The sequence below is a fragment of the Rhagoletis pomonella genome, unplaced genomic scaffold, assembly GCF_013731165.1.
Source record: "Rhagoletis pomonella isolate Grant_MI unplaced genomic scaffold, Rhpom_1.0 Rhpom_scaffold_00010, whole genome shotgun sequence".
Lineage (NCBI taxonomy): Eukaryota > Metazoa > Arthropoda > Insecta > Diptera > Tephritidae > Rhagoletis > Rhagoletis pomonella.
This window is the reverse complement of record NW_023458564.1, coordinates 8,543,895-8,562,211: the sequence shown is the minus strand read 5'-3', so window position 1 is coordinate 8,562,211 and position 18,317 is coordinate 8,543,895. Positions and strand designations below refer to the sequence as shown.

Sequence of the window (18,317 nt, the reverse complement as noted above, 5' to 3'; positions counted from 1 at the left end):
TGTGTAAGGACTACATGCGCTCAGTATTTTTTATGGTACATTTTTTTCAACCAGGGACCATAATAATTATAAGTAAAATAATTTAAATCAGCATTTAATCATTATTTTATGATTTTCACTTTTTTCGCTCAAAAATATTTAATAGTTATTACTGAGTTTTGTTTTTTTTTCTGATAAAGAATTTTTAAATATTATTTGATTTTTATTTTTTCGAAAACAATTATTAATTTATGATTTCTATTTGTTTGCTCAGAGATTATTGTGGTTTATTTTCCCACTTAAAAATAATGATTATTTATTAATTATTTTTATAGTGTGGCTACATCTGAAAAAATGTGTCGGAAATCACGCTAGTAAAGCTTACGAGTTTTTTTAATAATCATTATTCTTAAGTGAAAAAATAAAATTCAATAATAATTATTATTTTTGAGCGAAAAAATAAAACTCAAATATTAATTTTTATTTTCCATGATAAAAACATTACAAGGTAAATTCATTCTCTCAATTCGTCGGTCTTGATTTTTTTTCTAACGTTTGCAAGCATTTTAAAGTCATATAAAACAAGTAATTTTTAGCAAAAAAAAACCGACTTAAAAAAATATATATATATCTATATATTTCATGATCCAATGATCGGATCTAAACCAAATTAGTATGGGACCACCTCTGAGACACTACCTTACCGTTGCAAATCGGTTGACGTGGTGCAAAGTTATGCGGTAACATACATAAAAAAAAAAAAAAAAAATATTCCGACGAACTGATGACCTCCTCCTTTTTTGGAAGTCGGTTAAAAAAAAATAAAAATAAAAATAAAAAAAGTATTCACAATTGTTGTTTGAGATTGAAAATGAGAATGTGTGTGTGTGGTTGAGTTTTGACCAGACCATGATAAAAACAAAACAAGGTAAAACCATTGAGAGGCAGTCTGACGTTTGCCAACAATATAATTTTAAAATCAAAACTCAAACTCACACACACATTCTCATTTTCAATCTCAAACAACAACAATTGTGAACAATTTAATTTTTTTATTTTCAATTTTATATGATTTTAAAATGTTGGCAAACGTCAGAACAAAATCATGGCCGACGAATTGAGAGAATGAATTTACCTTGTAATGTTTTTATCATGCAAAAGACTGCCTCTCAATGATTTTATCTTGTAATGTTTTTATCATGTTATTTTCAATTTGTAATGGTTAAACTCAAAAAAAATAAAAATCAATAGCAAAAATGTGTGCGTACAATCGAGAGCTTCTGCAACGCTTAAAATATATAGATTTTTTTCAAATAATATTAAAAAAAGTGATTATTTTCCGTCCCTGGTTTCAACTAGACAATTTAGCCTGATTTAAATTAGATAATTTCAAACTGCTGAAGTGGAAAAGTCCTTATCCCTTTCCATTAGCGCACACAAGGGGTGGGTTTTGGGGTTCAAACCCCCCCTAAACCTAATAACCTCAAATACAAACTGTATCTTAAAGCTAAGAATCCAGCTCTCAAGGAAATTATAAGAAATATTTATTATAATTTCTGTTGCTTGAAAAAGCGCTTTGATTTTGCTGTAAATTTTCATGAGGAAATAAATATACGAGCATTTTTTTCTTCAGAGCTGCAAACTGATTTATGAAAATTTGGTAGAAGAAAATTTCTTTTCCATTTCTCGTCCGTCGTTTTATATGAATTTTTCGTTTTTCTTGAGAGTTCAGTTAATTTTTTCGGAACTCGAAATATTAAAAATATTTACCAATCGTGAAAAATCACCATCTATCGAAAACCAGAAACCAGAAATCGAAAAAATGAACATAAAATTGCAAAAATTCATGGAATCAATATTATTTTTACTGACTATTTTTTAAAATTTTTTACTTTTGAAAGTTGAGCGCATCTTGAGCTTATAGAACTTTTTATTAAACAAGTAGTTTTTAAGGAAAGAACACAACCGACTTCAATTCTCATATACAAATTTAGGGGTACCGTTAATTTCTTCATGATCCAATCATCGGATCTCTAAACCAAATTACGGGACGACCCTTGAGGTACCATCTTTCCAATAAAAAAAGGATTATTGAAATCGGTTCACGTGGTAAAAAAGTTATGTATTCCGGCGAATTGATAACCTCCCCTTTTTGAAGTCGGTTAAAAGTGTTTGAGTTCTGTTAATCTTATGTAAATAAAGTGCAGTTTATGAATTTTAAAACGTTTATTTATTTATTACATACTGTACATAAAACTTGCACAAATGTATTTTAAAGAGCGTATTATCAAGCAAATTTTCAGTATTTTCCGGTGATATATCTTCAGAAATATAAAATCCCCCCCTAAAATATATTCCTGGGTGCGCCCCTGTCCCTTTCTATCCGGTTATAAACTAGTCTCGACACCAAAGTCTCTCAATTTTTACCATAGCAATGCTATAAATAACTCATACATATACAATTTATTTAGCACTTTTTGTTGTTCTTTTCCATAGCTTTTGTTATGATTGTTTGTTGTTTGTATGTATAGCAGTCGCTGTGGTAAACTCAAATATCTTAAACAATAAATTCATAAAATGTGACGCACGCCTCATTCAACGACATCCACTTGGTACATATGTATTACAGTATTCACGTGTGCATATAAATAGAATAAAATATTTGAAAATTTACATATATAATTATTTTATTTGCATTTTCAGTAGCTGTGTACGCCCTTGCGTAAATTCAAGCTCAAGGTTTCTCTTTAAGCATTTTTTTCTCATCAATCAACATACCCTCAATTAAATTAGATAAGTACATAATTAGGCAGTTGGATAATTTATTGATAGTAGGAGCAGTAGTGGAAATTGTGCGTGCATAACAATTCGCTAGACAACAATTCTCAAGTGCTTTACTTATAGTGAAGGATTGTTGTTTTGAATAAATAATAAAGCCAAGTATTTTAATCAATCTATAGTTAAACTGAGTTTGCTTCTAGAAATAATTATCGCTTTAGATGTCATTATTTTTTCTTTTAAGTGAGAAAGGGAAAAAGGGTTAAAATATCACAATAAACTTACATTTGTGTATGTAGGTGTGTGTGGCCGTTTTCAAGCAAGTATATTCAATTTCTTTTAGCGTTTATCTTTAAAATCTACCGATTATACCTGTGTACTTCTGTACATCCATCAAAAAAAAAGATAATATTACAAATTGCATTTTATTATACTGGAATTTTTGTGGATTATAAAACTGCATACCCAAAAATTTTATAAAAATTCCAATTAAAAAGTTCGAAATTTTGATGAAAATTTGTTGAATTTTTCTAAGCTTTGGTTAAAGCATGAACAATGTTTGTATACAAAAATTATAAAAAAAATTACTAAACACATTTGAATATTTAAAAAACAAATCAACTTGTGAACACTTGTTTGAGAGAAATATGCCGAAAAAACTTTGCTTTACCGAAGTGATTTATCGATTGTTTCGGATGAAATAAAATTTAAATAAAAATGCATTTAACTTAACCGATTAAATGTGTCATTAACTGTCGGAAATTGTGATAAAATTGTAGATTTACAAAAACTAGTATGGCATATCTTGTCTCCGATGCACGCCAAAAATTTTTATGGGTTCTATACATGAAATAAGCTAACACGTATTCGCGGAATTTTTTCCTTTGGAGATATGATCTGCCAAAATTTGGATTTTTTCGTCATTCTGACCAATCATTTACTTCTTCTTAACGTCGTTCTAAAGCTAAAGAAACAGGCTCCTAATTCTATATATAAGGTGCTCTTGTTTGTCTTAAAATTATTTTAGTTATAAATTGTTGATTTTTTTTAAGTTGATTTACGTAGTGAAGACCAGTAAATAAGGATCAATTTATTTTGGAAAATTTATGATGAGATATGTATACACACTACAATATGTGTATTATACAAAATTATATTGTTCTTACAAGGATTCTACTAAATACCTCCATGTTTTCGACTATCGTTTCCAAAAATAACCACCACTTGATAGTATCCCAGTTCAAATATCCATAGGTTTCTCAGAAACGCCCCTAACGATTTTGAAAAAATTTTGTAGATCCAAGAAAGAAATTTTTTGTCTCCAAGAATACTCGTATAAGATTGCCACCTATTCGAAATTCACTACATATCAAATAAAACATCAAAATATGTGTATCACATTGAAAGTATTTTTAAAATCCCCAATTCAGAAATATTTTTAAATAGGGTTGCCACCTATTTTGAGTCGCATGATTATTTAATTTTTTTTTTTAGGAAACAAAGTTTCAATATTACTATTCACTTTAATCAAGATATGTACCATCCATCCCAGCGTATTTATAAATAGGGTTGCCACCAAATTTTTAAAGTAAGACATTTACTTACTTTTTAAGAAATCAAAAGCCAAATTTTTTTAAATTTATTTCCAAAATATTATTTTTAAAGCTATCCAAGTAACCAGTATTTGATGCCCAAACCTTGAAAACTTAAAAAGTATATGCACTTCGAGCAAAGCTCGATCATATGTACATGATGAGAAATACACTTACCAAAAAAAAAAAAAATCCAACGGATGGTCTTGTAGTCGAGATTTCCAGAAAATCCATATTTATGGCTCGAAAACGGCTATTTTTGACAGACAGATCTTTATCATAACTTCATCTTAACTGTAACTACATAATAATAAAAACTATTTTTTTACATGTTCTGCTTTACAACTTTAATAGTTGTGATCACTTTAATAGTTGTGATAAAATGTTTAAAGTTAGAATATAACAATCAGGAAAGTAAAAAGCAAATCTACACTTTCGTTACATTTGGCATTTACTATGTATATGCACATATGTACTAAGAGAAATTAAGAAAAAATTTACGAAAACCTCAAAAAAAATATTTGGATACAATATCCTCATTATTCAACATCTATCCTCTATAAACATTCGGACTCATTTTAGTGCGAGAAAAGTCTCAGATTTCTGAGTTGTAACCCTCGTGATAAGCCCGAAAAAGAGTCAGAAAAACGCATATTTCCCTTCTTCTAGAGTCTGAAATATGACGCTTTTCTGAGTCCTAAAACCAAATTTTCTTTATAATTCTGATTACTTCTACGTCAACTTTTTTGCTTTCGTTCAACTCAGAATCTATGACACAAAAAGAGTCCGAAATATGACGTTGACTGGTCTCAGGGTCATATTTATGACGAAAGAACGACTAATTTTAGACTCATAAATTCAGAAAATTATTTAAAGGGTTAATTAATGACCATTAACAATAAACTCCTCGTAGTCAGTGCAAAGCAACATTCTAAGCCAACGGCTGTATGGACAACTTTGTGGGTTTGGCTCCTCGGATTTCGAATGAGCTAAATCTTTCAAATCATGTTGTAGATCTTGTGGTTTATTAACTAAAATCAAGCGCAAATTCTTCATAATAAAATCATATTTATTTCATGATGGAAGATGATGAGGTATGAATAGGACGTTCTAAAGGGTTTAATGAATTAGCTCAATTTAGCACTATGTATTGTTTTGCTTAAGCCCTAGTGTATAAATAAACCAATATTTTAAATATATATATGAAACTTCAAACATTCTAGCAATATCTAGAATATACTTTTTTATCCTTTTAATATTTATTCTTGATGGGTAACACTTGAGTTTCTTGTTCGTTGGGAATGAACCAGCGGCTCTACCATATTTTGAACATAGCTGTATGTATAAATAGTGAGCAGATTGTTAAAGAACATAAGAATTTTTATAATACATACGTATATGTACATTAGGACGGAGCTAGTTTCGAAAAAAAGTGCACGACATATTCGAATTCCACGTTCGATTCTAAGCAAAACTAGTAAACAAACTATATACCAAAAATTACGTTTCACCCTCCGTTTTTATAAGAAAACTCAGTTTTTTATAATTTTTTCTGAACGAAATTAATTTTTCATTTGCAAAATTTTGTGTTTTGTGTCATGCAATATACTGCTTTTTCTTTTGAAAATTGGGAGGGTAAACCGTCATTTTTGGTATATAATTTCTTCACCATTTTTGCTTAGAATTAATCGTAGAATTTGAATTTGCTATATATGTACTTTCTTCGAAAATTTTGCTCCGAATAAATTACTCCGCCCTAATGTACATACATACCTACATATATATACAAAGATATATTAACATCAATTTAAAGAATTGTTAAATACTTAAAACAAAAATTAAGCGCCCGTGGCATAGCCGCGGTTCACTGGGACCACATATATGTATAGTATTAAATAGATGATCATACAAATGTACGTAATAGGGTATTCTAATAAACTGTATGTATGCGCTTTTATGATCTTCTGTGCCATAAATTTTTAATACATACATATATGCTAACTCGAGCTGTGTGCATACAGTTCATATCAATAAATTTACATACATACATAAATATTGTACACATGTCGACTAATTTCGCTGCTACCAGGCGGGCCTCCGTTCATACTGACATTGTTGTTATTGTAACTCGCCGCCCTCTATATTAAACACAGCCTGATAACATTTCTTCCACAAGTTTCTTTCGAATAACCACTGCTTAAAGCGCTAAGTAAACACGTTAAGTAGGGTGGTCCAAAATAAGTAAACTCGGAATTTTAACGCTCTCACCCCCTAGGATTGTTCTATACCGAAAAAGAATGTACCCCTATTTTTATTTTGAAATCAAAAAATATTTAGAGGTCATTCAAAGCGCTCAAAGCTTTCCATGTTCGTGTAAATAGTATGGCATTCTTGAAAATCAATATTTTTCGATCGAAAAACTTGGGTTCTCTTCAGCAGACTTCCAGTAACAATACACAATTGTTTATTTAACCATTTTTTAATACTAAAAATTTTGTATTTATCCTTCATTGCATTTTATGGCATTTTCTAGGGGTTCTGGCGGGTCTATAAAATATAGTTACTATGAAAAAATAGTTAAATAGATAATTGTGTATTATTTATTATTGTATTATTTATTATTTCCGGTCGAAAAATATTGATTTTCAAGAGATCTATACCATTTCTACGAGAAGTTTTTTTTTCACATATAAAATACATGGAAAACTTTGAGCGCCTTGATCCGACCTCTAAATATTTTTTGATTTCAAAATAAATAAAAAATAGGGGTACATTATTTTTCGGTATAGAACAATCCTAGGGGGTGAGAGCATAAAAATTCCGACTTTACTTTTTCACATGCATTTTCGAACCATCCTAAGGTACATACATACATATATGTATTTGTACTTATGCCAAAATAAAAAACAAACCCTACGTTTTTCTCCTCCGCTAAGCTCGACATGCGAGCGTTTTGCATCATTCTTCAATTTGTGGTCCCGATCGCTTAGTTTTCGCTTGCGGTGCTACAATCAAATATTAGCAACCCAAATATTCTCATTCGTTCGCGGACAATCGAGCGTGATCGTCGTCTTTATTTCACTGCCTCCGTTTTTTTTTACTAACTAAATATAATCTTTTTTAGTCAAATAAATACGCGTAGACTATAATATTCTTTTTACTTATTTGGCATATTTTCTGTAGATAGTCAACGCATAGCGCACCGAAATATGTCAACTTCCCAGCAACGCAATCTAGTCGCGGTCGCGGAGTCCAAGCGTTTCATGACCGACTGCTTCCTGGCAGTCAAGGTGCCCAAGGAACATGCTGAGGCTATGGCAGATCTGCTCGTAGCTGCCGATTATCGGGGACACTTCAGTCATGGCATGAATCGGCTGGAAATGTATATCAACGATTTGGCGATCAACTCAACAGATGGTGCTGCCACTCCAGCGATACTCAAGGAGACGCCAGCCACCGCTTGGGTGGATGGACGCAATGGCTTGGGCGTAGTTGTTGGCAATTTTTGCATGGATTTAGCGATAAAGAAAGCGAAAACGGTTGGTGTTGGTTGGGTATGTGCCAAAGGTTCGAACCACTATGGCATAGCGGGATGGTATGTGCTGCGCGCACTGAAGCAAGGTTTGATAGGCATGACGACAACTAACACATCACCATTGATGGCGCCCACTCGTTCGAAGGAAGCAGCGCTAGGCACTAATCCACTGTCGTTCGGTGCACCCGCTAAGGATGACAAATTTTTATTAGATATGGCAACCACGTCGGTTGCGGTGGGTAAAATTGAAATACAACGTCGCAAAGGCGAACCACTGCCCGACGGTTGGGCGCAGGACCCAACTGGCCAGCAGACAAATGATGCTGAATTGGCATTCAGCACCGGCTGCTTAATGCCACTCGGCGGCCCTGAAATTTCATCTGGTTACAAGGGATATGGCCTAGGTGCTATGGTTGATATACTTTCTGGCGTCTCAGCGGGCGCCAACTACTCGACGAAGGTGCGAAAATGGACACACGCGGGTGCGAATACTGCCGCCGATTTGGGACAAGTCTTCATTGCTGTGGATCCTAATTGCTTTGCTCCGGGCTTCGAAGAACGCCTAACAGACTTTAATAGCCGACTCCGAGGCTGCGAACCGGTGAGTTTTGAACTTGTTTTCTCCATTGTAAAGTTTTGAAATACGCGAAGTGGTAGATATCGAGCCCTTACAGCCAAAATAACGTAAGCGAATTTTTTTTTTTTAAATTTCTTTTTTTATGCAGAAATGCATCTAGATGCTCTAGGAATCAAAATTTCGAAAAAAATGTCGCTAGGGTATAAACAAAAAAATAAAAAAATCGATACTTTTTACGATCGGAATTATAAAATGTATGATATTTTAAGGCTTTCGGCAAAAAATTGCAAAAAAATTAAGATTTAAGTGAGCTGGACGGATTTGAAAATATCTTAAAAAATCGATTTTTTGTAAATAAAATTATTTTTTGAAAACATTTTTTCCAAAAAGTTACCCCTAATGATAGAAGAGTTTAAGCTTAAAATGTCTGCATAAAACTGTTCCAAAATTGTATCAACATAATCAAAATAGCGAATTTTCGTAACTATTTTCACTATTGGTCCAACTCATGTAATTCTTAGTATTTTTCTAAAATAAAAATATAATCAATTTAAATTGCAAATTTTTTGGTAAGGCACCCTAATGTACATGCATATCGATACCTAAGTGCAAGATCGACCTACGTCTCTCGGCAGCCAGTTCAAAAACGCCCTATCTCAGCTGCTAAGTCATCCCCTATCTCAGCATATTTTGAATGTATTTTCAGGGTGTTCTTCAACCCAATTTTGAGATAGGGTGTTTTTCAATAAAATTCTGAAATAGGGCGTTCTTCAATCAAATTCTGAAATAGGGCGTTCTAGAAAAGTATTCCGAGATAGCGCGTTTTCGAACTGGCTGCCGGGATAGGTCGATCTTCCACTCAGGTGTCGATATGTATATGTAAATCATCATAACCATTGCCATTATTGAAATCAATACCGTTAACTTAATCAATAGCTTAAAAAATATCGTTATCACCCATAATTGTATCGGTATATTCATCGATACCGTAATTTATATAATCGCCGATATACATACGTATGTAGATATATTTATTGCTACTCCTTTTAAAGTGGGTTTCGATATGATTATTGATTTACTTATTGCGACAGATATTATTATCGATATATATAAATCGATATCCTTACAGAAATTCTTATCAATAAATATATCAAAGTAGCGAGCGACGTATTCTTATCGACTGAGAGTTTTTTTTCCGATTATTTATCAATCGATATTTACCGATCTCGATATTAGAAAAAATATATATGTATATGACTTACATTATTTTTGATTTAATCATAAAGTTCTAACGACAAAATTTCCATTTTACAGACTGACCCATCTAAACCAGTTCTGGTCGCTGGGGACAAAGAGGATCTAAACATGAAAGCAGTGGATGAAGCCGGTGGTATCCAGTACTTGGAAAATCAATTAAAGACTTGTGGGGCTTTAGCCGAACGTTTAAAAATTAAGCCGCTAAGTTTTATTTAATTGCAAAAAAAGAAATGTGTACTTCGTGCTTTGACTGTTTCTGCATTTCAATTAGGTATTATAAAAATAATGTTTTATATACACAAAGGTGTATATATGCAACTCGGCACGAATTTGTCCACATTGTACGTACATATGGATGTATGTACATATGTACATAAATATACACATATCCACACGTGCCTGTTGCTTGTTAAAATTTGTATGTAAATTAATCTATTGTTATTGCATTTTTAAGCGCATTTTTTAATTTTTGTTGTGTTATTTTTATTTCTAATAAAAAATCAAAGTAACATTTAAAATGTTATTGAAAACAAGAAACGAAAAGCTTTGCGTATTTGTTTTTTGCTTCTTCTTTTTCACATTGACGCGATAGCGTTGACGCGTTTAAGCAGCCAAAGCTTTTAATTAAATCCAGCTTTTCAAATTTCGTATACTCAATAAAAAAACAACAGTCCCAGCGCGAGTATGAGCTGCGTCTTTAGTCTCGTATTCGAGTTTAATGCATTCAAATGTTGGTTGCTTTGCGTTGGCGTCGATTTTTTGTCAAAGAGGCTGAAAGACTGTGGCTGATAAGAAAAATTGCGATAACAATTTGTATCTCAAAGTCGCCGTATTCGCACATGCTAGCAGTTAATTAGTGAAGGTGATTTATGAAGTGCCGAACTGTACTTAAATGAAAATAGTGAATCACGAGAAATGGCTGTAAAAAAAAAAGTTCAAACAACTTTTAACTTCCAATACAGTGGTGTGCCTGGAAATAGGAACGACCATGTACGTACAAGGCAAAATACAATCTTTTTTAAATGCCTACTACGAAAGTTCTTGAGACTTTAAAAAATTGCTTCGATACCTTGCAAAAACAGCTAAATCGGGCGTTTGTCATAATTTTTCTATGTATGTTTATGATTCCGGAATTTTTCAAGCCAATTCCAAATAAAAAATTTAAATATATTAATGAAAGAAATCATATTAGCTGGAATAACGTCATAACACAACGAAAAATGACTTAAAATTCAAGGCTATACATACAGACCTGTCAATTGATAAACAATTTGCTAGCTTAGAGTGAAAAGTTGCTAAGTCCCAATTTAAAAATTTTACAGGTGAGGAAAAAAACTACTTATAGCCATTTTCTTCAAGTATTTCGCAAAACTCTGAATGCAAAATTTTGCCTGTTTAAAGCAAAGCAAAACTCCACACGAATCAGATGTTCGGAGCTTATTTTGGCCTTAGCAAATTTTCCTTCATTGAACATAAGCGAGAAAACATAAAACAGTTATATTTATCCTAGTCTCTCCTAGTCTCTAGTCTCCTGTTTCAAAAAAATGAGTTTTCATAAAAAGTGGACTTAGCAAATTTTCACTCTAAGCTAGCGATTTGAAAATAATTGGTTTCTGTTGAAATTTTACATTCTGCCACATGCAACCACCGTTTTGCCACATGAAACCACCTTTTTCTAGTTGTCCTTGCAAGGCATTTCAGTCGTGTCTCTTAACATTGTGCATTAATTTATGTCCGTTTTTGAAATTCGCTAAGCATAAATATTTGAAATCTACTTTGTAGTGGTATGAATATCTATTTTTATACCCGAGCGCACTTGTGCACAAGGGTATTATAACTTTGTTCACGTAACGGTTGTTTGTAACAGGCAAAACGAATCGAGATAGATATAGACAAATGTATACATAAATGATCAGAATGAAAAGAGAAATCGATTAAGCGGTGACTGTCTGTCCGTCCGTCCGTCCGTCCGTCCGTCCGTCCGCCCGTCCGTCCGTCTGTGCACACGATAACTCGAGTAAAAATTGAGATATCTTAACGAAACTTGGTAAGTGAACTTCTTTTGGGCGTGGGACGGATGGTATTGAAAATGGGCGAAATCGGATAATAACCACGCCTACCTCCCATATAACGGTAATTTTAAGAAATACGAAAACTGCGATATTTTAGTAACTACTGAAGATAATTCACTCAAAATTGATACTTACAATGAGTTTCAGACGGAAAACATGAATATTATAAATTTTTGGAAAATGGGCGTAGCCACGCCCACTTATGGTTACATGTGTATATCTTGGTAACCGCTGCACCAATTTCTTCCTAACTTGGCACAGTAGTTGGCCTTAGTACAGCATACTAAATGGCTGAAAATTTTAAAAATCGGACAATAACCACGCCTACCTCCCATATAAAGGTAATTTTCAGAAAAACGAAAACTGCGATATTTTAGTAACTACTGAAGATAATTCACTCAAAATTGATATTTTCAATGAGTTTTACACGAAAAATAAGAATATTACAAAATTTTGGCAAATGAGCGTAGCCACGCCCACTTATGGTTACATGTGTATATTTTGGTAACCGCTACACCAATTTCTTCCAAACTTGGCACAGTTGTTGGTCCTGGTACAGCATACCAACTGGCCGAAAATTTCTAAAATCGGACAATAACCACGCCCACATCCCATATAACGGTAATTTCGAGAAATACAAAATCTTCGATAAATCAGTAAATATTGAAGCTAATTTATTCAAAATTGATGATTGCAACAATTCTTTACCAAGAAATACGTTTATGACAAAATTTTGGAAAATGGGCGTAGCACAGCCCACTTGTGATCACATATATGTATCTCGCTTGTACGCTCGGTATGGTTATTGTACTTGCCACATAGAACAAAACGTTGAAAATTATTGAAATCGAACTAAAATTACTGCCGCTTTTCATATAATTGTAAATTTCAGAAATGCTTGAAACTTCAATATTTCGAAATTTAAGGACGCTAATAATACTCAAAAGGGATACACCCCGGTTTACCATGTAGCGGTAGCTTTCGGAAAGGTGGAAAACATATATTTAATATTTGCGCCGGGTATTTAATGTTCGGCTCCGCCCGAACTTAGACTTTCTTACTTGTTTTCCTTTAATTTTGATCCAGTATCGCGGCGGTGATATGCTGACTTTCTGTCATTCCCACGTAAGGTTTTTGTTCCTGTATGGATATTTACTTTGTTTTTATTTGCTTTCTCAAGCTGCATTTACACGGGTCGATTTCTGTCCACTGGAAAAGCGACTTAGAAAACGACAAGCGTGGAGTGTATAATGCACATCCCTCGCTGTAATGGAACTTAAGCTCACCAAAATTATTCAATTGCTCGTACGTATGCACATAAGTATGTACATATGTACAAACATACATATGTATAACAAAATTTATTAACGATGACTTCATCTCAAGTGTTGGTGAACTCACATGATCATAAATTGGCTGGTTACTTGTAGAATAAGATAATTAAAAAAAAAATGTAATTAATGCCACAGATGGGGAAAAATTTGTTATTGAAATGGATAATACGTAAGTTGAAACTTGCGTTGTGCTAGTTGCGCTGTTATCAAAATTTCTAACAAGTGAAGTAAATGTACAAAGCTTTCGAGATATTCGATTTTAAGGATTATTTAAAAACAAATATTTTTTTCTTGTAAATACATATGTACGTCCATGAAGTGAAGCCATTCTAAGGGCCGGTTACTCAATGTCTGGTTACCACTAACTGCAGGTTAAACATCGTTATCGACTTTACGGACTGCCTGTTATATGTTCCGAAGTCCATATCGTCGATAACGATGTTTAACCTGCAGTTAGTGTTAACCCAACTTTGAGTAACCGGCCCTAAGAGGACGGGTATACGATTACATATATTATTTTGCATTATAGATGAATTTCAAATGCATTTTAAGTTGAAATGAAACATATTTGACATGAACCTTAAAAAGTGTGATTTTTATAAATTAAAGAAACAGCTATAGTACAACTCTTCCAAAAGGCCTTCGAAGTCCGTTCTACAAAAGCCCGTTTGGGTAGCAGAAGGCCTTCAATTTGTGCCCGCAGCTCCATACAAAAAAAAGAAAGGAATAAGAAATGTAAAGTGGAAAGCCTTTTGGAAGGGCTTTTACCTCATGCAATTATCTACTGGGAAATAGTTAGTGGCAACAATTAGGTTTAATAAAATTTTTGAACTAATGCATACATGAATGTGTAAGTACATACATCTACATATATATACAAGTGTATGCACGTACAACATTCATTTGTTAAGTTTTTAGCAATGCAGATACATAAGAGCGTTTGGATATACATACATACATTAGGGTGCATCACTATTTATACAAAAAGAAATATATATATGTATTGCTACTGTTTTTCCATCAGAATTATAAAACTTATTATATTCTATTCTATTCTATTAAGATTTTCGCAAGCTGAATCCAAAATTTAGTTGTTTTTTTATAAATAAAAGTAGTATTTAAAAACACTTTTGGTAAAAAATCACCTCAATGATCGAAAGCTTAAAAGCTCTGCATAAAAATGTTAAACATTTTATCAACAGAATAAAAACACATAATGGCATTTTTCGAGGTATCATATCAAATCGGTCTAGCTCAAGTAAATCTTAATATTTTCCCGAAATACATATTTTGGCGGAAGTCTTACAATAAAATAAATTTTATAATTTCGGTGGAAAAACCGCAACTTTTTGTTGTTGATGCACCCTAATTATCTGCATACAAGTATGTAGGTATATGTATGTATGTGCAAATGTATGTATTTTTTTGTTTTGTTTTGGACAGCCACAAAAATTCAATGAAATACAATGTCTCATTTGGGTTTTTTATTTTTTGCTGACCCTCCATATCGCAAAGGCGACTCGATTATGTATTTTGTTTATTTTTCTTCATAAATAAACTACCGGCTACACTCGATTAGCGCACAAATGCGCGTTGCATGCGTTGAACTTCCATGTGGATGCCGGTGACAGTCACACTTAATAAGTGAAGAGAGAATCAAAACAAAACTAAAGAAAATCATACAGTATTGGCCAATACAATAGCACCCCCATTTCAAATTGATATTATTTGCCACTCATGATTATTTATTTATTTTTAAGAATTTTCAATTAAAATACAGTTTATTCTCTTACAAAACTCATATAAATCCAAGTTTAAAAGTTTTTAAAAGACTACAAAAAACCCTATTTTCACCCAAATTTCAAACTTCTTTCTCAGAAGTGTTAGAATTTTTTCGAGTACATAGTTTCATAGCCCATTCAATTTTAGTCTAATAATGTGCAAGTTTCAAGTGGCTAAAATTTACCGTTGATTTTTTAGAATTTTTTCGCCGAAAGTATTGCGAGTTTCTTCCATATAAAAATGAATTGTGTTTATTCGTTATATCGAAGCAAATGGGACAAAAAAGAATTAAAAAAAAATCAACGGTCATATTTAGCGACTTGAAACTTGCACATTATCAGACTAATTATTTTAATTGAAAATTCTTAAAAATAAATAATTAAACATAAGTGGCAAACAATAGCGCTCTAGATATGTATGTATGTCCAATACTGTATTTTCCCGCTTCGCTATAAGCCATGTACATACTCGTATGTAGTTGTAACGAAAACTTTTCTCAGTTTGTTTTTATACGCGCATTCGCATTTATATCACTCGCGCCGCACCCCCTTTGTATATTAACAAAGTAACACCAGCCCGCTCACCACCTTCGAAGGAGTCCTCATCCACTGGCATTTTGTTGCGCGCACCTCGCGCATCCCGTGAGTCTTTCGAAGATTGCAAGTTCGAATTTCGAAGAACGCTTGCTCCACCAAACCATTTGAATAGAGGTTTTTTTTTTTTTTTTGTTGTGCGTATCCAACAAATGCCGGACACTGAGTTCGCAAAGCATCAAGCGCAAAACAGTTTGGCTGGCTGTAGGCAAGTCAGTACGTGACCGCAACTCGAAGTGAAAAGTAGTGGAAAAGTGAAAAACCAAGCGCGAATATAGCATCACGTTAGAACAGTGCTCGTATGTATACGGGTATATGTGTAATCCGTGGACATTTGCAACCCCCAAAACGCACACCACACCACACCACACCACTATTTGGCTCCACTTGGTATACACAGGATTTACATAAAATACGGGTTCGCTTGGGACTCGCTGTGCAGACAAAGACGTCAATTGCCAAGCAATGAATTTTAAAGCTCACAAACAAATATAACTCCGCATAGACAAGTGAAAAATACAAAGAATTTACTTTAAAGTTTTATTGAAAAGTTTAACGCAAAAATGGCCGAGGCAAGAGGCCAGTACCAGAAGTTGCCGCCCGGCTGGGATTGTAAATATGATCAAGCAACAGGAAATTGGTATGTGAAATAATTGTGTGCGTTAGTGTAAACTATTGTGGTGCATAGTTTAAGGCAAAATCACTTCAAAATGGGCGTGTGGAAAGTAATAAATATATCTAAACATACACATATAAAACCAGCAGACTAGCTGGCTCGCAGGAGCAGTAATGGCATGCCAAGAATTCCACTACGCATTTCAGCGGAACTCCTGTATAGAGATTTTCAAAATGGCGGCCATAAAAATGTGGCGGGGTAGCATAGACTTGTGCAATTAAAATAGTTGTTAGCATACTTTTAGGTGCAAGCTACAAGTAAATACAACGAAATATGTAAATAAATGAGAAATGTGTGTATAGTAAATAGGAAAAATGTAACATCAAGGAATTGTAGCCGTAAAAAATGGGTCGGTACTTGAGCTGGCACTTATGCAAACATCGCCTCTAAATTTATATATGTATGTAACTTAGAGATGTATCATCCATACAAAGCTGTGTATACATTCATACATACATACATATACACATAAACAAGGCCATGTAATCTCTGTTTATGACGTGCAGCTATTTAAAATGCAAAAACCCCAGTTATGCAAATAAAATGTATCAAGGATATGCAAATGAATTGAAGAAAAAAAGAAATCTGTGCAAATAAACGCAAAAAAAGTTGCGCGTTCTAAATAATTAACCAAGTAGATATGCACGTATGCATGTGACTCCCTACAGTCAAAGGATTGTATGTATGTATTAATAATGTTGATGATGCCGTTACTGTTGCTTATCTTAATTCAGTATATATGTACATACATATATATTATTAATATGTATCTAATTATGTTTAACGCTATGCAGATAGATATCGGTTGATGTATGCTCTGCGACCAGGAGATCTATTGTGCCCTTAACGGTATTTAAGTAAGGACATATGTATGTATATAAATACATATACTATACATACGTAAGTAATTCTACAAGCAAGACCATACAATGCTTGTATGGCGTGGTGGGTGTATGAATCTCGGTATTTCCCGGACTCAAGTGAAGTTAACGTGTGTACATATGTATACACAAATACATACAGATAAACCAGAGATGGGTACGGCACAGTGGGACATTTTCGACCGACTTTGTTCAAAAATAACTAGAAGATTAATCATTTTAGAGTTTAAAAAAGAAAATTGTCTGGACCCGAATTAAAAAAATATTAATATTTATCAGCATATGGTGAAACTCGCAAAATGTTTTTTTGGCATTTTTTTTAGATAGCAGCCGCTCATATTGGATTGCCAATTTTGAATTTCGCGATTCTTTCAGATTCTATTCAACGACCTCAAAAACGTTTTAACCACATTTAAAAACTAGAATTTGTCACCAATAAAATATTACTTAAAGTTCGATTTAAAAAAAAACTAAACTTTCACCATATCGGCGATACCAGCGAAAAGTCTACCGCGAAAAAATAAACGTCCTACATCCAAGTTAATTTTCTTCTTTTCATAATATATACCGCTTATTTAACAGAAAAATGGTCTAGCTAGGTGGCGCCAGGGTCGAGATATTTTGAAAAGCCGTATTTATGCTCTGATTGGTTTCACATTTGGCATGTTTAATTGAAACGTAATAAGATATAGATTTGCAAAAAATGGAGCCGCTGGTGGCGCTGTTGTCAAAATAAAAAGTATATTCGACATACATAAAATGCATATTTTCTTCCCCGTTAAAAATTCGTTCAAGAACAATATTAACAAAACGCGTTCAATGGAGATTTTAGTAACGTAACGCCAGGTAACGTCGCGCCAGATACTTCACCTGATTAAAAAAAAATCAGAAAAGATTTCTGCATTTAAAAACTTGGAAAACTTACCTGAAACATTTAAAATATTACTAAAAAAATTGTATACAGATAGTCTTGCCCAATTCCCAGAGTTTTGCAATTTTGTAACCCAAGTTAAAATACACTTCTGTTTTTTGTAACGTCACGCCTGCGTATATGTTAACTAATATCTTTAATTCTCTACCACCAACAATTGTAATTTTTTACCTGAACAAAGGGTAATTTAATTACTATTTAAATATAGATAAACCATTTTAAAATTTTGACTTTGTAGTTTTTTTTTTAACATTACATTCAAGTCATACAAGTGTCAAGTAACGCTAGATTGGAAATACCCATATGCTGATAAAGTACAAGTTTTTTTTT

General features: G+C 33.1%; 3 protein-coding genes across 6 annotated transcripts in view; all 3 read left to right on the top strand.

The window, feature by feature from the left end:
* Positions 1-7,603, top strand: part of LOC118746006 (ADP-ribose glycohydrolase OARD1) — a 64,741-nt gene extending 57,138 nt beyond the window's left edge. Inside the window, exon 4 of the mRNA XM_036479725.1 lies at positions 7,533-7,603. The gene's annotated coding sequence lies outside the window, so the exon portion shown is untranslated. The remainder of the gene's footprint in view (positions 1-7,532) is intronic.
* The window catches only part of LOC118746002 (uncharacterized oxidoreductase YjmC), a 23,354-nt gene extending 13,103 nt beyond the window's left edge, over positions 1-10,251 (top strand). For both annotated transcript variants that reach the window (XM_036479720.1, XM_036479719.1), the window contains 2 exons: positions 7,533-8,485; positions 9,776-10,251. In XM_036479720.1, the coding sequence (XP_036335613.1) occupies positions 7,533-8,485; positions 9,776-9,934 (1,112 nt within the window). In that variant the 3' untranslated portion in view covers positions 9,935-10,251. The remainder of the gene's footprint in view (positions 1-7,532; positions 8,486-9,775) is intronic.
* Positions 10,252-15,689: 5,438 nt separating this feature from the next.
* Positions 15,690-18,317, top strand: part of LOC118745996 — a 39,607-nt gene continuing 36,979 nt past the window's right edge. Inside the window, exon 1 of one of the 3 annotated variants that reach the window (XM_036479711.1) lies at positions 15,690-16,139. In XM_036479711.1, the coding sequence (XP_036335604.1) occupies positions 16,063-16,139 (77 nt within the window). In that variant the 5' untranslated portion in view covers positions 15,690-16,062. The remainder of the gene's footprint in view (positions 16,140-18,317) is intronic. The other 2 variants (XM_036479709.1, XM_036479710.1) reach the window with 2 other exon arrangements.